This window comes from Heloderma suspectum, chromosome 7 (genome assembly GCF_057233095.1).
Source record: "Heloderma suspectum isolate Gila_16-S chromosome 7, 16-S_ref, whole genome shotgun sequence".
Classification (NCBI taxonomy): Eukaryota; Metazoa; Chordata; class Lepidosauria; order Squamata; family Helodermatidae; genus Heloderma; species Heloderma suspectum.
The window spans coordinates 110,947,734-110,966,550 of NC_139464.1; the positions used below are offsets into that span (position 1 = coordinate 110,947,734).

Consider the following 18,817-nt stretch of genomic DNA (forward strand, 5'->3'; position numbering starts at 1 on the left):
GTAGATCACAAGCTGAATATGAGCCAACAATGTGATGTGGCTGCAAAAAAGGCCAATGCTATTTTGGGCTGCATTAATAGAAGTATAGCTTTCAAATCCTGTGAAGTACTAGTTCCCCTCTACTCAGCACTGGTTAGGCCTCATCTGGAGTACTGTGTTCAGTTCTGGGCACCACACTTTAAGAAGGATGCAGACAAGCTGGAGAGGGTTCAGAGGAGGGCAACAAAGATGATCAGGGAACTGGAAACAAAGCCCTATGAAGAGAGAGTGAAAGAACTGGGCATGTTTAGCCTTGAGAAGAGAAGACTGAGGTGAGATATGATAGCGCTCTTCAAGTACTTTGAAGAGTTTACATTTATTTATATATTTATATTTATATTTCTGGAAACCATCCTTGAGAAGAGGAGGATAGGATAGCGCTCTTCAAGTACTTGAAAGGATCTCTTCTTGATCACCCCAGAATGCAGGACACGGAATGGGCTCAAGTTACAGGAAGCCAGATTCCGGCTGAGAAACTTCCTGACTGTTAGAGCAATACGACAACGGAAATAATGACCTAGGGAGGCGGTGGGCTCTCCCACACTGGAGGCATTCAAGGCGAGGCTAGACAGCCATCTGTCAGGGATGCTCTGACTTGGATTCCTGCACTGAGCAGGGGGGTTGGACTCGATGGTCTTATAGGCCCCTTCCAACCCTACTATTCTATGATTCTATATGATCAATTAAGGGCCCACTGAGGAAACATCAAATGTTGATTACTGCCCATTAGCAATCACTCAAGTATACTAAAGCTGGTTGCTTAACAGCTTGTACAATACAAAGGAACAGCCACATGGCAGAAGATGAGCAGCAACAATATTGTTTCCCATCAGTAAAATTAAGACATAAGATGTCAGTCACAGGTATTTAATAATGCTCTCATAAGGAGGTGCTCAAAGGAATGATGGGAAAGCAGGTTGGCATGGGACTCAAAGCTAGACTTATCCAATGTGCTATGATAAGCTACATAGTAAACAATACAAATAGAAAATCCTCATACCTGCTGAACTGTGATTCAGAGTGATCTGTAACTCTGTATAGTGTCCTTTGTATGAATACACATTATTCTTCAAAGAAGCAATTTTAAAACTCTCTCTTAAATTGTGGCTGTTAAGAGAGAATGGACAAAATGTAAGAAGTCACAACAGACACCAGCTGGGAGGAGATTGCAAAAGAACATGATTGTCTTCAAAACCTCCCTCAGTTTTGGCTGCTCCAGAGCCTTTACTTCTATTGTTTGCTGCTTTTTCATCAAAATAAATGAATCCTGTGGAGACGGGATGGGGGGGGGGGGCGCTCAACACTTTGGTAATCAGGTTTTTTTTTGTGACAGGAAGTTTGCTAGTCTAGGCTTGCTTTAATATTCTATAATCATCTAACTAAAATTTACTCTTTATTTGTCTTCTCAACAGCTAAAGGCTTAACAAAACAGGATTACAAACTTTGTATAAAACTTCTGAATTGTATTTTTGACATATAGGAATACACACACACACACAGAGAGAGAGAGAGAGAGAGACTTTTGGAAATGGTTATTTTAGAGAATATTCATTTTCAATGGAGAAGTGTTGGCTTACCCTTTGAGTGTTATTTCATCTACAGCTAATGTCATAAAAAAAAACTTCTACCAAGCAGCTTGCCTAAACAGATGGATAATCAACAGTACTGTAACATAGTTCAGATTACATTTTCACAATGCATCTCACTAGTCCAATCTGGAGGTTGCCAATATATGTAGCCAGGCTCTCTCTATCCAGGAAGGAGTCAAAGCTGGAGCACCAGTCTTGGTTGTTGAAAGGTACTCTGAGGCAATGCCACTTGGGTTTCCACTGTGACAGTATAATCCATTTATAAAGCAGGATATAGAAGCACCCCAAAACTACAAACCTGCCCCATTAGAAGGATTGTTACCCCATCCAGAGCAGGATGAATTCCACCTCCCTGGCTAGATGAAGCACCAGTCACAGTACTTTTGTCTTATCTGAGTTTCAGTTTATTAGCATTCATCCATTCCTATTTCCAGACACGCACCCAGCGCTCCCACTGCCTCAGCAGACTCAGGTGTAAAAGAAAAATAGAGTTTGGTGTCTTTACATCAGGATACAGATGACACCTCATTCCAAATCCCCAACTGACCTCACCCAGTAACTTCATATAGATGTTAAAGAACATGGGAAACAAGATGCCCCCACTCCCAGCATAGATGCCACAGGGCTGAGCAGAAGCTCCCTAATGCAGCTTTCTGGAAACAACCCTCTAGGTACAAATGTAACCACCAAAGCCTGGTACCACCAAACTGCAGCTCAGAAGCCTATCTAAAAGGATGGTATCGAAAGCTGCCACAAAGTTCATTAGAATGATCAATGTCGCACTTTTCCATCCTCTCAACCTGTTCACTGTAGTTTTTGGAACATTTTGCATCTGCATCTCTGTTGCACTAATAGAAATGACCTAAAGTTGACCTGGGAGTTGATATTTGTCCTATTTTCATAGGGTTGCTCCCCGCTGAAAGATCAGGTTCACAGCTTGGGAGTTGATATTAGAACTAGCCTTATCACTGGATGCTCAAGTGGCTACAGCAGACAGGGACTTTTCTGTTGTGGCACCCAGACCGGCACTCCCTCACCAGCTATGTCTGAGAGGCACCTACATGATCAAGTTTTCAGTACCAGTAGAGGGAAAGTTACATTGTCCCGAGCTTTTGGAAATCAAAATTTTAACTTGATAAATACTTTGGCCACATAATGAGAAGACAGGATACCCTGGAGAAGATGCAGATGTTAGGGAAAGTGGAAGGCAAAAAGAAGAGGGGCCGACCAAGGGCAAGGTGGATGGAGGATATTCTGGAGGTGACAGGCTCGACCTTGGGGGAGCTGGGGGTGGTGACGGCCGACAGGAAGCTCTGGTGTGGGCTGGTCCATGAAGTCATGAAGAGTCGGAAGCGACTGACCGAATAAACAACAACAAAATCTGAGCCACTCTGTTGTCAATTGCTTTTAACATATTGGAATGGTTTGCGTTTTTGTGTATGTTGTGAGCTACACTTGAAACTTGATAGGTTGAAAGTGGGATAAAAATATTTTAATAAAATAAAATCATAGTGGATTCTCAAATTGTATTCAAACCCTGATGTTCTCTGAAATCCAATTGGGACTCATTTATGAGAATATTTGATAATGGCAGAATAGAAGTATTTGTTCACCATTCTGGAGCTTTCCCTGTAATACACCACAACTGGGCAGCGTTGGGTGTACATAAGCAAATTCCTGGTTAGGTCCAACAGGTGTTGAGCCCTATGCAAAAAAAAGGAGAGTGCAATCTAGCCATACACCAGTATCCTCTTCAACAGAGACATTAATATAGAAAGGGAAGTTGTTTGAAAACTATTGTTATCATAAACAAGGACATACTACTTAAGGGGAGTGCTCTGCCTCTCCATTGGAGCCCCTTTAAAGCTCTGGATTAGGGAAATAACCTGGAACTATGCATGGCAGGGAAAAGATGCATGCTTACCAATGGGTATCTTAACATACCCATGTTAAGACATGGATATCTCTCCCTTTTCACTTTTTTCTTCTTCTCCCTCCTCCTCCTCTCTTTTTAGTTCATCTTTTGCAGTAATCCTAGGTGTTGTCTGCTGAAATCAGTCAGTTTCAGATACCAAAATGTGGTTTAGGCAGAGTATAATGTTCATTGCGCTAAAAGCTATGGTAAATGCAAATGTCTGTGTAAAGCCTTGTGGTCCAAAACTAGCATCTTGAATTGAACTCAATGGCTACAGCAAGCTGGTTACAGATATTGGCTGTCATTTGTCTGCACAGACAAGCAAGACATATTATAATAATTGAGGCTTCAGGTGGCAAAGCTTCAGTAATGTGGCTGAGATGAAGTTTTGGCCATTTTCACACAGGAAAAAAACTGTGGACACTAGCAAACTTCTAACTCTGCAAATTAATATGTAGGCAGGTTATTGTTATGACGTCCGTAGGTTTTATTAATTGCAATCCTATTCTAGTCCCACAAAGTTCAGTGGGGTTTACTCCCAGGTGAGTGGCACAGAGCTGCAACCAAAACAGGTCATTACGTTAAACACAAATGTGCTAGCTTTCTATAGCTGTTTGTTCCAAGCTAATTTGGATTTCCCAGCTCTGGTATTGCACTATTTAGTCATTAGAAAAAACATAGCAACCAGCCGTGGATGCTGGTTGGCTAGGATTTTAGAAACGCCCATTGATCATTTAAGTATGGATGATTACTCATTCACAATATCAGCCCCCTGCCTCTGAAATGCTAGACAAAACCTATGAATGCTATTTGGATTCTGTATTGGGCAAAAAGGGAAGCTCCTTCCTCAATCTTTAATTAAGGTGGAATGATGATGTGCTTCATATGCCACGTCTGAACATCATCTGTACAGGAGGGCCTGAGTAGCTGTAGCCGAACTAGGTAACTATTAACCTTTTAGCTTATGCAACCTGATGTGAACAAACTGCTTGGAGGACTGAGACTTACTACTTGCCCTTTAGATCCTTGTCCATCCTGGCTTGTGAAACCTGCCAGAGCTGGGGTGGATATCTGGACCTCTGAGACGATAAATGCCTCCTTGAGGGATAGTGAGGGCCCCACAGCTTTGAAAGAAGCTGTGGTGAGGCCCTTGTTGAAGAAAACAAATTTAGACCATATTGTTTCAGATAACTACTGCCTTGTGTCAAATTTGACATTCTTGGGCAAGGTGTTGGAGCATGTAGTGACCTCACAACTCCAAGCCATTTGGGATGAAACTGATTATCTAGATACATTCCAATCAGGTTTCAGGCCTGGTTATGGGATGGAAACAGCCTCAGCGACCCTGGTTCATGACTTACGCTGGGGAATGGAGGGGGAGGACTGCAACCCTGTTGGTTCTTCTGGACCTCTCAATGGCTTTTGATACCACCGACCATGGTATCCTTCTGGATTGTTTATCTGGATTGGGCTTGGGAGGCAGTTTTAAAGTGGTTCCAGCCCTTCCTGAAAGAGTGGTCTCAGATGGTGCTGGAGGACTTTTATTCCACCCCAAGACCATTAGCCTGTGGGGTGACGCAAGGCTCTATCTTGTCCCCCATGCTTTTTAACATCTACATGAAACCACTTGGGGGAGTCATCATGAAGTTTGGGCTGAAGTGTCATCAGTATACTTGGGGGATACGTGGCTCAACCACACTACAAGCGAGAAGGATCTTGGAATTGTTGTCGATCACAAGCTGAATATGAGCCAACAATGTGATGTGGCTGCAAAAAAGGCAAATGCTATTTTGGGCTGCATTAATAGAAGCTGTCTGATGAGGCTTTACAAGTAGCTCATGAAAGAAGGGAAGCGAAAAGCAAGGGAGAAAGGGGAAGATATACCCAACTGAATGCAGAGTTCCAGAGAATAGCAAGGAGAGACAAGAAGGCCTTCTTAAATGAACAATGCAAAGAAATCGAGGAAAACAACAGAATGGGAAAGACTAGAGATCTCTTCAAGAAAATTGGAGATCTCAAGGGAACGTTTTGTGCAAAGACGGGCATGATAAAGGACAAAGAAGGCAGGGACCTAAGAGAAGCAGATGAGATTAAGAAGAGGTGGCAAGAATACACAGAAGAACTATACAGGAAAGATCTGAATGTCCCTAATAGCCATGATAGTGCGGTCACTGAACTTGAGCCGGACATCCTAGAGAGTGAAGTCAAGTGGGCCTTAGGAAGCATTAGTAACAACAAAGCTAGCGGAGATGACAGTATTCCAGCCGAGCTATTTAAAATCCTAAAAGATGATGCTGGTAAAGTGCTGCATTCAATATGCCAACAAATCTGGAACACTCAACAGTGGCCACAAGACTGGAAAAGGTCAGTTTACATTCCAATTCCAAAGAAGGGCAACGCCAAAGAGTGTTCAAACTACCGCACAATTGCGCTCATTTCACATGCCAGCAAGGTGATGCTCAAAATCCTACAAGCTAGGCTTCAGCAGTATGCGAACCGAGAACTACCGGAAGTACAAGCTGGGTTTAGAAGAGGCAGAGGAACTAGAGATCAAATCGCCAACATTCGCTGCATCATGGAGAAAGCAAGAGAATTCCAGAAAAACGTCTATTTCTGCTTCATTGACTACGCTAAAGCCTTTGATTGTGTGGATCACAACAAACTGTGGCAAATTCTTAAAGTGATGGGAGTACCAGACCACCTTACCTGTCTCCTGAGAAACCTGTACGAGGGTCAAGAAGCAACAGTCAGAACCAGACATGGAACAACCGATTGGTTCAAAATTGGGAAAGGAGTACGACAAGGCTGCATATTGTCACCCTGCTTATTTAACTTATATGCAGAGTACATCATGAGAAATGCCGGGTTGGATGAATCAGAGGTCGGAATTAAGATTGCTGGGAGAATTATCAACAACCTCCGATATGCAGACGATACCACCCTAATGGCAGAAAGCGAAGAGGATCTAAAGAGCCTCTTGTTGAGGGTGAAAGAGGAGAGTACAAAAGCTGGTTTGAAACTCAACATTAAAAAAACGAAGATCATGGCATCTGGCCCCATCACTTCCTGGCATATAGAAGGGGAAGAAATGGAAGCAGTGACAGATTTTACTTTCTTGGGCTCCAAGATCACCGCAGATGGTGACTGTAGCCATGAAATTAAAAGACGCTTGCTCCTTGGGAGGAAAGCTATGGCCAACCTAGACAGCATAGTAAGAAGCAGAGACATCACCTTGCCGACAAAGGTCCGTCTAATCAAAGCTATGGTTTTCCCAGTAGTAATGTATGGCTGTGAGAGCTGGACTATAAGGAAGGCTGAGCGCCGAAGAATTGATGCTTTCGAACTGTGGTGCTGGAGAAGACTCTTACGAGTCCCCTGGACTGCAAGGAGGTCAAATCAGTCCATCCTAAAGGAAATCAACCCTGAGTGCTCATTGGAAGGACAGATACTGAAGCTGAAGCTCCAATATTTTGGCCACCTAATGCGAAGAGAAAACTCCCTGGAAAAGACCCTGATGCTGGGAAAGACTGAAGGCAAAAGGAGAAGGGGACGGCAGAGGATGAGATGGCTAGATAGCATCACGGATGCAATGAATATGAACTTGAGCACGCTCCGGGAGAGAGCGCAGGACAGGAAGGCCTGGCGTGCTATGGTCCATGGGGTCACGAAGAGTCAGACACGACTGAACGACTGAACAACAACAACAGCTTCCAAATCCCGGGAAGTACTAGTTCCCCTCTACTCAGCACTGGTTAGGCCTCATCTGGAGTACTGTGTCCAGTTCTGGGCGCCACACTTTAAGAAGGATGCAGACAAACTGGAGAGGGTTCAGAGGAGAGCAACAAAGATGATTAGGGGACTGGAAACAAAGCCCTATGAAGAGAGACTGAAAGAACTGGGCATGTTTAGCCTGGAGAAGAGAAGACTGAGGAGTGATATGATAGCACTCTTCGAGTACTTGAAAGGTTGTCACAGAGAAGAAGACCAGGATCTCTTCTTGATCATCCCAGGGTGGAGGACACGGAATAATGGGCTCAAGTGACAGGAAGCCAGATTTTGGCTGAACATCAGGAAAAACTTCCTGACTGTAAGAGCAATACGACAATGGAACCAATTACCTGGGGAGGTGGTGGGCTCTCCCACACTGGAGGCCTTCAAGATGAGGCTGGACAGCCATTTGTCAGGGATGCTCTGACTTGGATTCCTGCATTGAGCAGGGGGTTGGACTCGATGGCCTTGTAGGCCCCTTCCAACCCTACTATTCTATGATTCTATGAGTATGAGGATGATACTCAGCTCTACCTCGTTTCCATCTGCACACCCCAGGGAGGCTGTTTTGGGATTGATGAAGGTTAACTTAATCCAGAGAAGATGAAGGTACTGTGGGTTGGGAAACCAACTACTTTGGATAGATATTTACATCTGGTCTTAAATGGGGTTGCACTCCCCCTAAAAGACTAGTCCTTGTGGACTCTGAGCTAACTGAGGAAACCCAGGTGGTTGCTGTGTCCAGGAATGTCCAGCTTAGGTTGGTACACCAGCTGCAGCCCTATCTGGAGAAGACAGACCTTGCCTCAGTTATCCATGCACTAGTGATGTTCAGGCTGGACTACTGTAATGAACTGTACATGGGGCTGCCTTTGAAGATGGTTCAGAAACTTCAGCTACTGCAGAATGCATCCGCCCAAGTGTGGGTGGGGGTGATTCGATTCAATCATATAACGCCTATACTGTGCTGGCTGCTGCTGCGTTTCCGAGCTCCATGTAAAGTGCTTGCTTTGACCTTTAAAGCCTTAAAAGGCTTGGGACCAAGTTACTTGAAGGACCGTCTTCACACATATCAGCCTGCCCACATTTTAAGATCAGCAAGAGAGGCCCTTCTCATCTGCCCACCTGTGAGAGTAGATAGGTGGGTGACCACACATGAAAGAGCCTTCTCTTCAGTAGCCCCACACCTTTGGAACAAGTTGCCATCAGAGGTCCGCCATGCTCCATTATTGCAGGCTTTTAAGAAGGCCTTGGAAACTTAAACTTATTATTTTACTGTGGCCTTCTCATGATATGACCACTGTTGTTGCTGCTGCTGGTTTTATTGTTGGCTTTTATTCTTCTTATTGCTATTATATTGTGTTTGTTTCTATAGCTTTTAATACCTTAACGGTTCTATGCATTTTATTGCTATAAGTCGCTTTGGGAAGGCTTCTGCCCTGAAAGGTGGCCAAGAAATAGTTTAAATAAATAAATTTACCAGAAGCTCAGTACAAAGGCTAACCAGTCCAGCTTCCAGAAGCAATGAAAGAATTCACTCAAATGCTCTTCCATTTAAAGAGTGCACTGGGTATACAAAACAAACATGTCCAGTTATAATTTATCTTCCTTCCCACGGGCAGAATTTTTGATGTGTGGATGGGAGAGTAGTCAACTATATAACCTCGGAAACTGCATTCCAAAGTAGGACACGCTTTGTGGGGCCATACCATATATTTTTGAGCAAGTAGTTTGGCTTTCATTTCAAAACACTGCACTGCCATTGTTCAAAGATGTTCCTTTTAAGGAAAACAGCATTGCCCTGAGTCCCACACTAAAATACCTTGGCATTTTCATCTAGACCACTCAGTTGGGCGGAACAGCAACTTTTGTTACCTGCTGTGCTTCTGCTTAGTGACAGGAATGATACACTTTCAGAAGCTGAGGGAGGGTATAAACCCATGAGGAAAACCTATTAAACGTTGATCTACCAAAAGGCATGATTATTTATGAACCTACTGAAAAATATTGATAATTTTAAGAACAAATACCATTTTGAACTACAGTCATGTATCTATTATGGCAAAAATTATTTTAACTGAAAAGACAGTTCTTTGGGGACACAAGATCTTTCGACAAACCTAGAAGGGAAATACACAACAGGAAACTCTAAAGTCTCACAGTGCAAAACAACAAACCCAAAGTGTTAACATATTTTACAAAACACAACTTTACAAAAGAATGCCATGTTTATTTAATATGCTGTAAAAAGCCTTATATAAATCTTTATAATGCTTTCTATTGTAACTTTTCCAGAACCTCAGCTAATGAATTTGTATATTAAAAAAAAAGATACAGTTGCCATTTAATTCTTAAAGTGAACTTTTGAAATGTAATCAACGTTAAACAAGGTCAAGGTACAGTCTGCTTAAATGTTCAGAAAGTATAGAGCACTTTTGAAGTACTGACTACTTACTGGGGAAGAGCTGTGTACATTTGTTAAAGAGAAAAATAAATCAAAGACCAAAAATAGAAACCCATCACAAGGTTTTCTGTATCCTTTTAAGGGCTTCAGACTGCTGAGGATACTAGCCTTGTAGAAACAAAATGAGAGATGCACACAGCCAGTCTTTAACTTTTCCATAATGTAAGGTCAGCAAGCAGACACCCCTGCCCCTGGCCAGGCCATATATGATCCCCAAGGACCCCATTCCAGTTCCCAGCAGCCAACCCAAAAGCAAGAGAGGTGCATGGAAGGAGTGGTGGCTATAGGGATTTACCAGCAGCCCCCTTTGAAGAATGGTAGTGGTGGACAGGCATGCCGTCCCCTGCGCCTTCCTTTAAAGTAGCCTTCCAGAAAAACTAGTTTCTGATCAAGGCTGTAACATGTTCAAGTCATGGACAGTGTGCTAGCCACCTTACAAAACTGAAATAAAACTGTGACTTTAACCATGGGTCCAAGCAGGGTATGTAGCCTTCTGCAATCCATCCTTAAGATTAACTTTAATTAACACTGCAACCTTTTCTCCCATACTGTATCCAATGACTGTAGTTTTGAGTAACCTACCTATAAAAACAAAAAATTACCTTAGTTTGTCTCTAGCAAAACAAGATTAGTAGGGTACTTGCTCTAGCATTATTATTAGATTCTGAATGCTGGCAACATTGGTTGATGCTGGATCATTTCCACACATAAAATATTATTTCTTGTACAAGTTTCCTGGGATTGTATGACTTCAAAAGGCAGACGGGGGTGGTGGTGGACATGGAAGCTTGCATGTTTGGCAGTACCTTCAATGAAAGCTCCTTGCCTGTAGAAAGCTAGGATGTCAGGGAAAAGATATGCTGCTCATCTTTTCCCCAGCATGCTGCTAATGTTTACGTGCAGGAGCTTCCCTCCTTCTTTTGCCTTTAATTTGGAAGATGCAGCTTGTACACCACCCTGCCTTCTGAAGTGGTATACTTACCAGAAAAATGGTGCCACATATTTCCAATTTTGTAGTTCAGCTCTAATCCATGGTGATTTAAAACATACCCCAAATCCAAACAATTAGTCAATCCAACCCTTGCCTCAATGAGTTGGTAATCATCTCCAATTTTTCAGTTCAGAAGAATTAATCCAACAGTTTCAGAACATGTGAGTAAAGGCCTTCATCCTTCTTCATACCCCATTTGAAAAGAAGTGAACCACATATACGTCTTGAAAACAGAACTGAATACATTTGCAATCAAGCCATTTCAGGATCTTTGGTACTCAGAGGAGAATAAAATGGCACAAACCATCACAGGAAAATTAATTCAGGAGGAGGGAAGAAAATTAAATAAGCAAGAGATATGTTGTTAATCGATTTTCAAAAGCATTTTCTCTGCTGTTTAGTCTATCACTGTCCCAACTTTTTTTCTTTTCTAAATGTTCCTGGCTGGAAGCTGAAGTTTAATTATTTTTTAATTTAACTACAGTGCCATTGCTCCCCCTGAAAATAAAGAATTGCAACTCTCTTAACAGAGGTTTATTATGCTAAATACACTGTGTCACAGATCCCAGTTCTACACCAGTTAGACTACCAGCTGCAATCAGAAGTACAACTTATCTTTAAGGTTATACCCAGGACCCCTGAGCTAGAGCATAAGCCATTAAGCGCAGAGAATAACCTTTAAAAATAGCTAGTTTGGACTAGGTTTTTTCTATGTAGCTCCATGACAACTTCATATGTCACTACACATCATCTGTAGGAACATTACAAAAAGTGGCTTCCAGTTTTTATACTGTATATCTAAAACCTTGCCCAGGTTAATTAATACATGATGGGGCAACACTGCTGAGAAACAGACAATGTCGCTTCTTACATATGCAATATGTTTTTAACCCCTGGGCAAATTAGAGACATTACAGTACAAACAGAGGCATAATTGACCTTTATACAGACACATACGCAGTGCAGATACAAAGAGGATGTCCATTCTGTTTTTTTTTTTTATTCCAGTACCTTTGTTATAATAAAGTTAACAAAAATATTCACTATTAAAAAAAAAGGAAAAAAAAGAAAAAAAAAGCCAGCTGGCACTGCCAACTAATTCTTGTAGTAGTCTTAGAAATCCTAATCCGGTAGAATTTCCTAATTTTTCGGTGAAGTCAATGTGCACCAGTCTGTCTGTGTGACTATTTCAGTGTATCGAGACCTAGGCCAAGCGGGTCTTGGTGATGCAGCAGCTACCTGAGTTCTTATTTATGATTTATTTCTGCTGTGTTTCACAACTTTCCTGCTTTCATGTAAGAAGGGATGGTTCCACGCTGAGTTAGCCCTTCAAACCTCTTGTAGGTATAATTAAGGAAAACCCAGTCTTTGGACTTGTAGTCAGGTTCTGTGGTGTTTGGCACTAGAATGCAAAAATAAAGGTTTTAAATATGCACATGCACACTAGTTCCAAGCAATGACAAGTTAAATTCAAAAAACCTCAGTCATCAGCATTGTATAAGAGGAATATGGACTTTTAAATCATCCTGGTAAATGGTACAGCATATGATAGACTTTGCCTGGGATCTGAAGGTGAACTAACAGCGTAACTAAACACACAGAAAACCCAGGACTCCATCAGAAGTATGCTTGGGATAACGTCTTTTTCATCCATATTGCTTTAACCCCAGTATCCCCTTTTCTTAATTATCTGCACTACCTTGTTCTTTTAAATATATTATCTCCAAACACCTAGCTCTTGCTGTAGGATTTGCTAGCTGAAGGCCCCTAGGCCAAATCTGGCCTGCTAAGGGGAATCACATCCACCCCTGGCCCCTTCAAATCAAATACTTCTGAAGTCTACAAGGATCAACCTAGGAGCAAGAAACAGACAACTCAGATAGCAAGGAAATATGGGTGAGTAACCCATGTAACCTAAACTTCGTTCTTAAATGGGCCTTAAAAGGAAAATGTTTTTTTGACCAGAAGGTGTTACAGGTTAAGTCTTTACATTGTTCACTCTACCTATATCATTTTTATCTTCTTTCCTTGTATCTCTCTTGTTCCAACTTATCATTTGTTATTATCCTACCTCCTCCTGTTCCAGTATCTTTTCTGACTCCGATCTTCTTACAGCTTTTTACAGGTTGCTCCTTAGGCCTAGGTAAGTCTCCTCTTTCTAGACATCACCATTTCTCCCTTACACCCCTTCCCATAGAATTTTTTCCACAAAGCCTTTCCAAGAACATCTTTGTGTCATGTCAAGAAATCCATTTTCCTTCTGTGTCTCAGCAGCCTGTAAAGTTCCATTCCATGAGGCTGAGCCCGTGGCCATGTGTGTAATCTCGTACTGTCCACGACTTCAAAGCCACAACAGCACTACTACTAATCAGGCTGAATGAGTTCAGCTGAGTGTTTGTGGGAACTTTCTACTCCCCTCCCAGCAGAAGAAAACTGCTTCAGTTAGCTTGTAACTGGCTAATAAGAATCACCTTAGCTTTGCTAAGGATTTCTGGGTATAAAACCAGGGGGGGGCATGCTACAGCTGCCCATCATCTTGGCCCTTTCCCTTGTCCGCTGGTTTCTGCAGTCCTGTTTTACTGAAGACCCATGTCTTGGTGTATATACACAGGTCTAGTCAGCTTTGTTATTTTGCCTTGTAAGTACTCTTTCCAAAGACTGGGGTTTTTTGTTGTCAGTTATCCCTTTTCCTTTTCATAAATAAACTTTTGTTGTTGTTCAGTCGTTTAGCACGCCAGGCCTTCCTGCCTTGGTACTAAGCCCAGAGCTTTCATCTTGATTATTGCTGTTTAAGGTCTAGGACTTTGAAGCTGAAGGTGCCAGCTTAGACCCTTATTTCTTAAACCCTAGGGGTGTCCTGCAAGATCTGGGAGTCCCCTGCACAGGCTGCATTGGCCTGGTGTTCCACCCAAGTAACCTTTTGTCCCTGCCTACACTGGTGGGAGTTAGGGCAGCCCCTTCCTCCCTTCACTTATCACTTTCACTGGGCAGTCTGCTAGCAGTTCAGTTCTCTGGCATCCTGCCCAGTTCACTCTTCAGTCAGTCTGTCTTCTCCCCTTTGTTCTTTTGTCTGTTACTTCGATCACAAGTTCATAAGGCTAATATGTGTCACTTTGGTGCAGCATCCTGCATACTACTGAAAAGGTCCGATTTTTGCTAACTAGAAGTTGCAGCCAAATATTTGGCTCGTTGATTAAAATCAAGGTGTGGACTTCATACTTTTGCAGGTTTCCTCTTGAGCCATTCTCTCTCAGACTCCTCCCTTTCCCCTTCCGACTACTGCCTGTTCCAACTCTTACTCAAAGCACCTCTGCTTCCCTTGTCCCACCTCCTCAGTTCTTTAACTCTTTCTTTCCTCCTCTTCATTTTATTTTAATCGTTTTACAACTTTCTAAACCATTTTCCTTTATACAATTAAATCTAAAGAAGCTAAAGTTCCTCTGTCTCCTCCATCAGGTGTGTTCAGCATGTAGAAACACTTCTGCATGCACTGGCATCTGTAATATCAGGACAGCTTACTCAGTCAGCTGTCGATAATACTCGTCCCGTTAGTGCATTTCAATGTAGAATGCTCTGAGCTGTGCAACATTTCCAGTGACGGCTGCTTCATGTTATGCAGACACAGCAGTGCTGTGGAATGCATGACACTCCCCCCACACAACACAGACCTACAAGTGGCCTGCCAAACTATAAGGTAAGAAGTAACCACCAGCATAATCAAAACAAAGCTTTGAGATAACCCCTCACTCCCAAAATCATGGGCAAGTTTAATGAGTACTACTGGATTAATGTGTGCTCTCACCTGGCTGTAAAATATCAGATTCTGGGAATTCATCAAAATTGGAAGTGTCATCAATACTTTTGATTTCTATAGTGATTGCAGCTGGCCTCTCTCTACAACAAAACACAAAGATCATAGTGAACGGCATAAGCAACTGTATTATTTGACAGTACTATGTAATCTTGCTTTTAGACGTCTACAATAGCAGTACTGCCATAAAGGCCCCCATTTCTCTGCCATTTCCAAGCTCTGTTCCTTTATAAGAAAGTCCCTTGAGGCACAGTTAAAAATCATTGTTGTCCAGCAGTCAATGCTGAGATTGAACTCATCCCCCACCCCTGCCTACTAATGCTACTCTTGGTTGCATGAAGCCGTCGTTGACAGCTTCATCTGCAAAAAAAAAAACAACATTAGGAAGTTTCACCAGCCATTTTCACAGGCGCGTTTACTTCATATGCTTAGTGCAGCTGGCAGGGATGTATCCTGGCCACACAAAGCTCTCATCTGACAGAAAGGGAATTGAGAAGCTTGCAAGTGATCCCTGACTGTCAAATTGGGGCTGGGATCAGTGGAGAGAGAAGGGTCAGCATCCAATTCAGAATGGCTGTGTATACTGCATTTTATATCTATTAGCTTCCTCTTTTCCTTCTTCCCATCCCACAAAAAAACTGTAGCCCCCCTCCCCGACTTTTTCATTTTCCCCTGAAAAAATGAAATCCTAATTAGAAGTTTGAGAATCCTAATTAGAAGTTTGCATATTAGTTTGTGGAACCCATTTGTGGCTTTCTCAAATTAATCTGTATTTTATTTTAAGCTCTGTGTGCATGTATCTTTCTGTCTCTTTATGTGCATACCAGACACACAGGGTATGTTCTCTTGCCACTTCACCCCACCCTGCTACTTCCACCAGATTGTCAACAGCTATCTGGTGCTTTCTTCCTGCTCCCATCAAGGATACACTCCCAGGGTCCAACTAACAAGGGTACAGACTGACTCCCACATATGCATGTGTCTGTATATCTATCTCCAATGCATCGCTACCTCCAATGCAATAAATTGTATTCAGGGTATTAACCTGTCAATCCGGAAAGCTAGCATCATAACCTTCTAGTGAGCTTCTCTAGAATGTGAATAGACAATGCACTTCCTCTCTCTTGTAGCTATGTTTTAATCTTTCACCACCTGTACCTGATATGTCCCCAGTCAACACCTTCAAAAAATGGGTGAGTCTTAATTTCTTCCACCCCATTGCTACCAATTCTGTTCTCTGCATCAATGCAGAATCTGGAAGAGAGGGAAAATGAAAAAAAAAATGTTACCATCAAGGTGGTCAACAATGAAAGATACAGAACTAGGGATCCAAAGATCTTGTTCCCAATGGAGACCAACACAGCCTCCAGGAGACTGCTCCTTCCACCACGCCTAGCACAAAATCCTTTCCCCACCCCAAGTTCTCAGGAAATTGGGAAGACGTGTGCTACTTGCAAGAGAATCCCACTTTTTTTAAAAAAAACCTTTTCCATGCTAAGTGAAGATGAGAATAGAACAGCTTCTCCCCCAAATCTTCCTGATGTGCCAGAGGACTTGGGGGACAGGAGGCAGTTGGTGGCAAACCCATACAACTGGCAATGTAGACAAATGAAAGGTGATGGACATTTTCTGAAAAAGAAAACAGAATATTCCTAATCCTTTTGTTGCAAATAAATACATCTGATGATGGACTATTAAGACTGATGGGCTAAGAACAAGAATGTTTAGGATTACAGTGTGCATTTCAACATTTAAAAAAGAAATCCATAATCCAGATAGCAACCCTGATAATATTATGGTCAGTATTATCTCCATTTCAAATGGACTGAGGCTACAATATAATGCACCAAGTTAAAACAATCTTATTTTCCCATGTTTTCAGTGAACAAGGATGCTGCTTTTTCTCATTTTATGCTGCCTATTTTATATTGATATAAAATATGTAATGTTTTTGTAATATTTTTTATGGTAGGAACCTGCCTTGTGAATTTTTTGCAAAATTTAAAAGTTGGGCATAAATAAAGTGGAAACAAGTCCGTGGCTTTCCTAATGTCATCTAGTGGGTAATGGCAGAGGTGTTCCTTGAACCGAAGGCTTCCCAGATCACAGCTCATGCTAATAGGGTCTTGATGGACAAGAAAGCAGGTCTCTTCTTCCCCAGTTCAGTCAGCTTTCAGAATTTATTGCCAGTGAGGGCCCAGTGGGTGGTCTGGGAGCTGCTGGTGTTGTACAGTTGCTGGGGCTGGGTGGGTCAATGATCTGGATGGGAAACCACTGGAAGCCCCATGTAGAATGGGGACATAGGGATAAATACATGCATTGCGCACTGCCAGTTTTTATTACCAGCAGTGCCAAAGAAGATTACAATTTTATAAAATAAAAAATACTTTATTCCCCCTCCCTCTTTATATGCTGCTTTAACCACATGCTGGACATTTGTAGCCCCCTTTTTTTCCAGGGAGATTTGCCTGGCACCATCTTTATTTTCTTTTCAGTGCCAGATGAAGACCTTATTTTTCCAGGCCTTTTTGTGGCTATTTGTATAAATCCAGTAATTTATGCTGGATTCTTCTGCCTTTTCGCTTGTTGGATTTTTACTGTACTTTTATGTTTATTTTGTAAGCTGTTCTGAAAGCTATGGCTGAAGAGTTGCTAATAAATACTTTAAGTATGGATATATACTATAAATAAATACAGTAAGAATAAAATAAAACACAGTTGTGTTTTGGAGTGTTTCATCGTAGTAATTGCTTACTTCCTGTCATTTCAATTTCACCCCATGGCAAAGTTTTTAAATATCTAACATTAAAGTTCTTTCTGAAAGTCTTTAGACATTACACCAAATTCCGTAAAACATTATAGGTACAGTGACGAAATATTGTGCATTTAGCTTGTCACACACCCAGGGGTGATTCAGGATTGTGGGAATTCATTCTCAATTAAAACAACAACAATAAGGGGTGTGGAAGGGAAAGGGCAGAAAATCCCTCTGTCATTTGTGACTAGGGATGTTGGAGAAATCTGCAACGGATTCAAATGAGTTCAGCTTTCTATGAATCTCACTCATGGCTTCTGCTGAGTCACTTGGATGCCACAGACTTGTGGACCAGTGGGTTTTGTTTTGTTTTTACCTTCTGGAATTTTGTACGAATTTAGTTGTAAAAAATAAGGAAAAAGACCTGACTGAAAATGTGCATTGCCCCCATAGGCTAAAGCATGAAATGCGCATTTTGGGGGGGATTTGCACATTTTCAGAAGTGCACATTAGGGCAAATACAAATTTGCACAGGTGCACATGAACACATGGTTCAGGAAATTGAGAAAAATCAGATTTTGTCAATAAGCGGACAATGGAACGAAAGGCGCCTGACAGTCTGTGAAACACGAAACCGTACATCCCAGTTTGTGAGCATCAGCCACAGTGGTATAAAAAGGAGATGCAATTTGAACAAAGACGATGAGTATGATTATGAAATAGTAGCATGACTGGCAACTGTAGCTGAAGAGTTGATCACATGCTTTTTTTATACACAAGGTCCCAGGAACAGTCCTGGGTACCTTCAGTTAAAGATTTTCAGCAGCTGACTGTGCTGCCAGTCAAGGTAGGCAATACTGAACTAGATACTGAACTAGAAGGACAATGTTCTGATGGTCTTAAGGTAGCTTCCTGTGAAGTGTGTTTCTATATCATGCCTGTGGACTCTTATACCTTCTTCCATCCTTCTTAAACGTTAACAAAATACTTAGAAGGAGTGCCTGGTTTTAGTAGGCCGGTGGCCCAGAACACAAATATAAAAACTCAGTTTCATTATCTCAAAATTCAGACCAATTTACTACCTGTAAATTTCCAGCACAGAAGCGCGCTCTCTTACATGGCAGCATGAAGCAAAGTAAGCCAACTCTCTGGCATGGCAGTCCCTTTATGATTGACTATTTAATAAGCACCAAACACTGGTAAGCTAAAAAACTTCGTCTATTAGCAGCCAGATAAAAGAAGGGAGAAAACAACTGCAAGAACGTGGAGTCCCAGAAAGTGGGGCTTTTAGATCTCCCTTGCCCCACCAAAACTAGAGGACCCATTAGAATTAGAGGTGAAAGGAGGAGCACTCAACACACTTCCTGGGAAAGGAGAGAAACTGGCTGAAGACGTGAAGACAACCCCCAGAAAGGCAGAGAATGAGACAGCTCAGAGCAGCACTTCAGGCCAAGCGCAACCAGGAATTGAAGGATGCTCCGTACC

General features: G+C 42.1%; 1 protein-coding gene across 3 annotated transcripts in view; it reads right to left on the reverse strand.

The window, feature by feature from the left end:
* Nucleotides 1–9,491: 9,491 nt before the first annotated feature.
* The window catches only part of STK38L (serine/threonine kinase 38 like), a 55,234-nt gene continuing 45,908 nt past the window's right edge, over nucleotides 9,492–18,817 (reverse strand). For 2 of the 3 annotated variants that reach the window (XM_084811102.1, XM_084811101.1), the window contains 3 exons: nucleotides 15,736–15,831; nucleotides 14,569–14,660; nucleotides 9,524–12,168 (listed from right to left, as the gene is read on the reverse strand). In XM_084811102.1, coding sequence (XP_084667228.1) covers nucleotides 12,041–12,168; nucleotides 14,569–14,660; nucleotides 15,736–15,831 — 316 coding nt within the window. In that variant the 3' untranslated portion in view covers nucleotides 9,524–12,040. Of the gene's footprint in view, nucleotides 12,169–14,568; nucleotides 14,661–15,735; nucleotides 15,832–18,817 lie in introns of all 3 variants that reach the window. The other variant, XM_084811100.1, reaches the window with a different exon arrangement.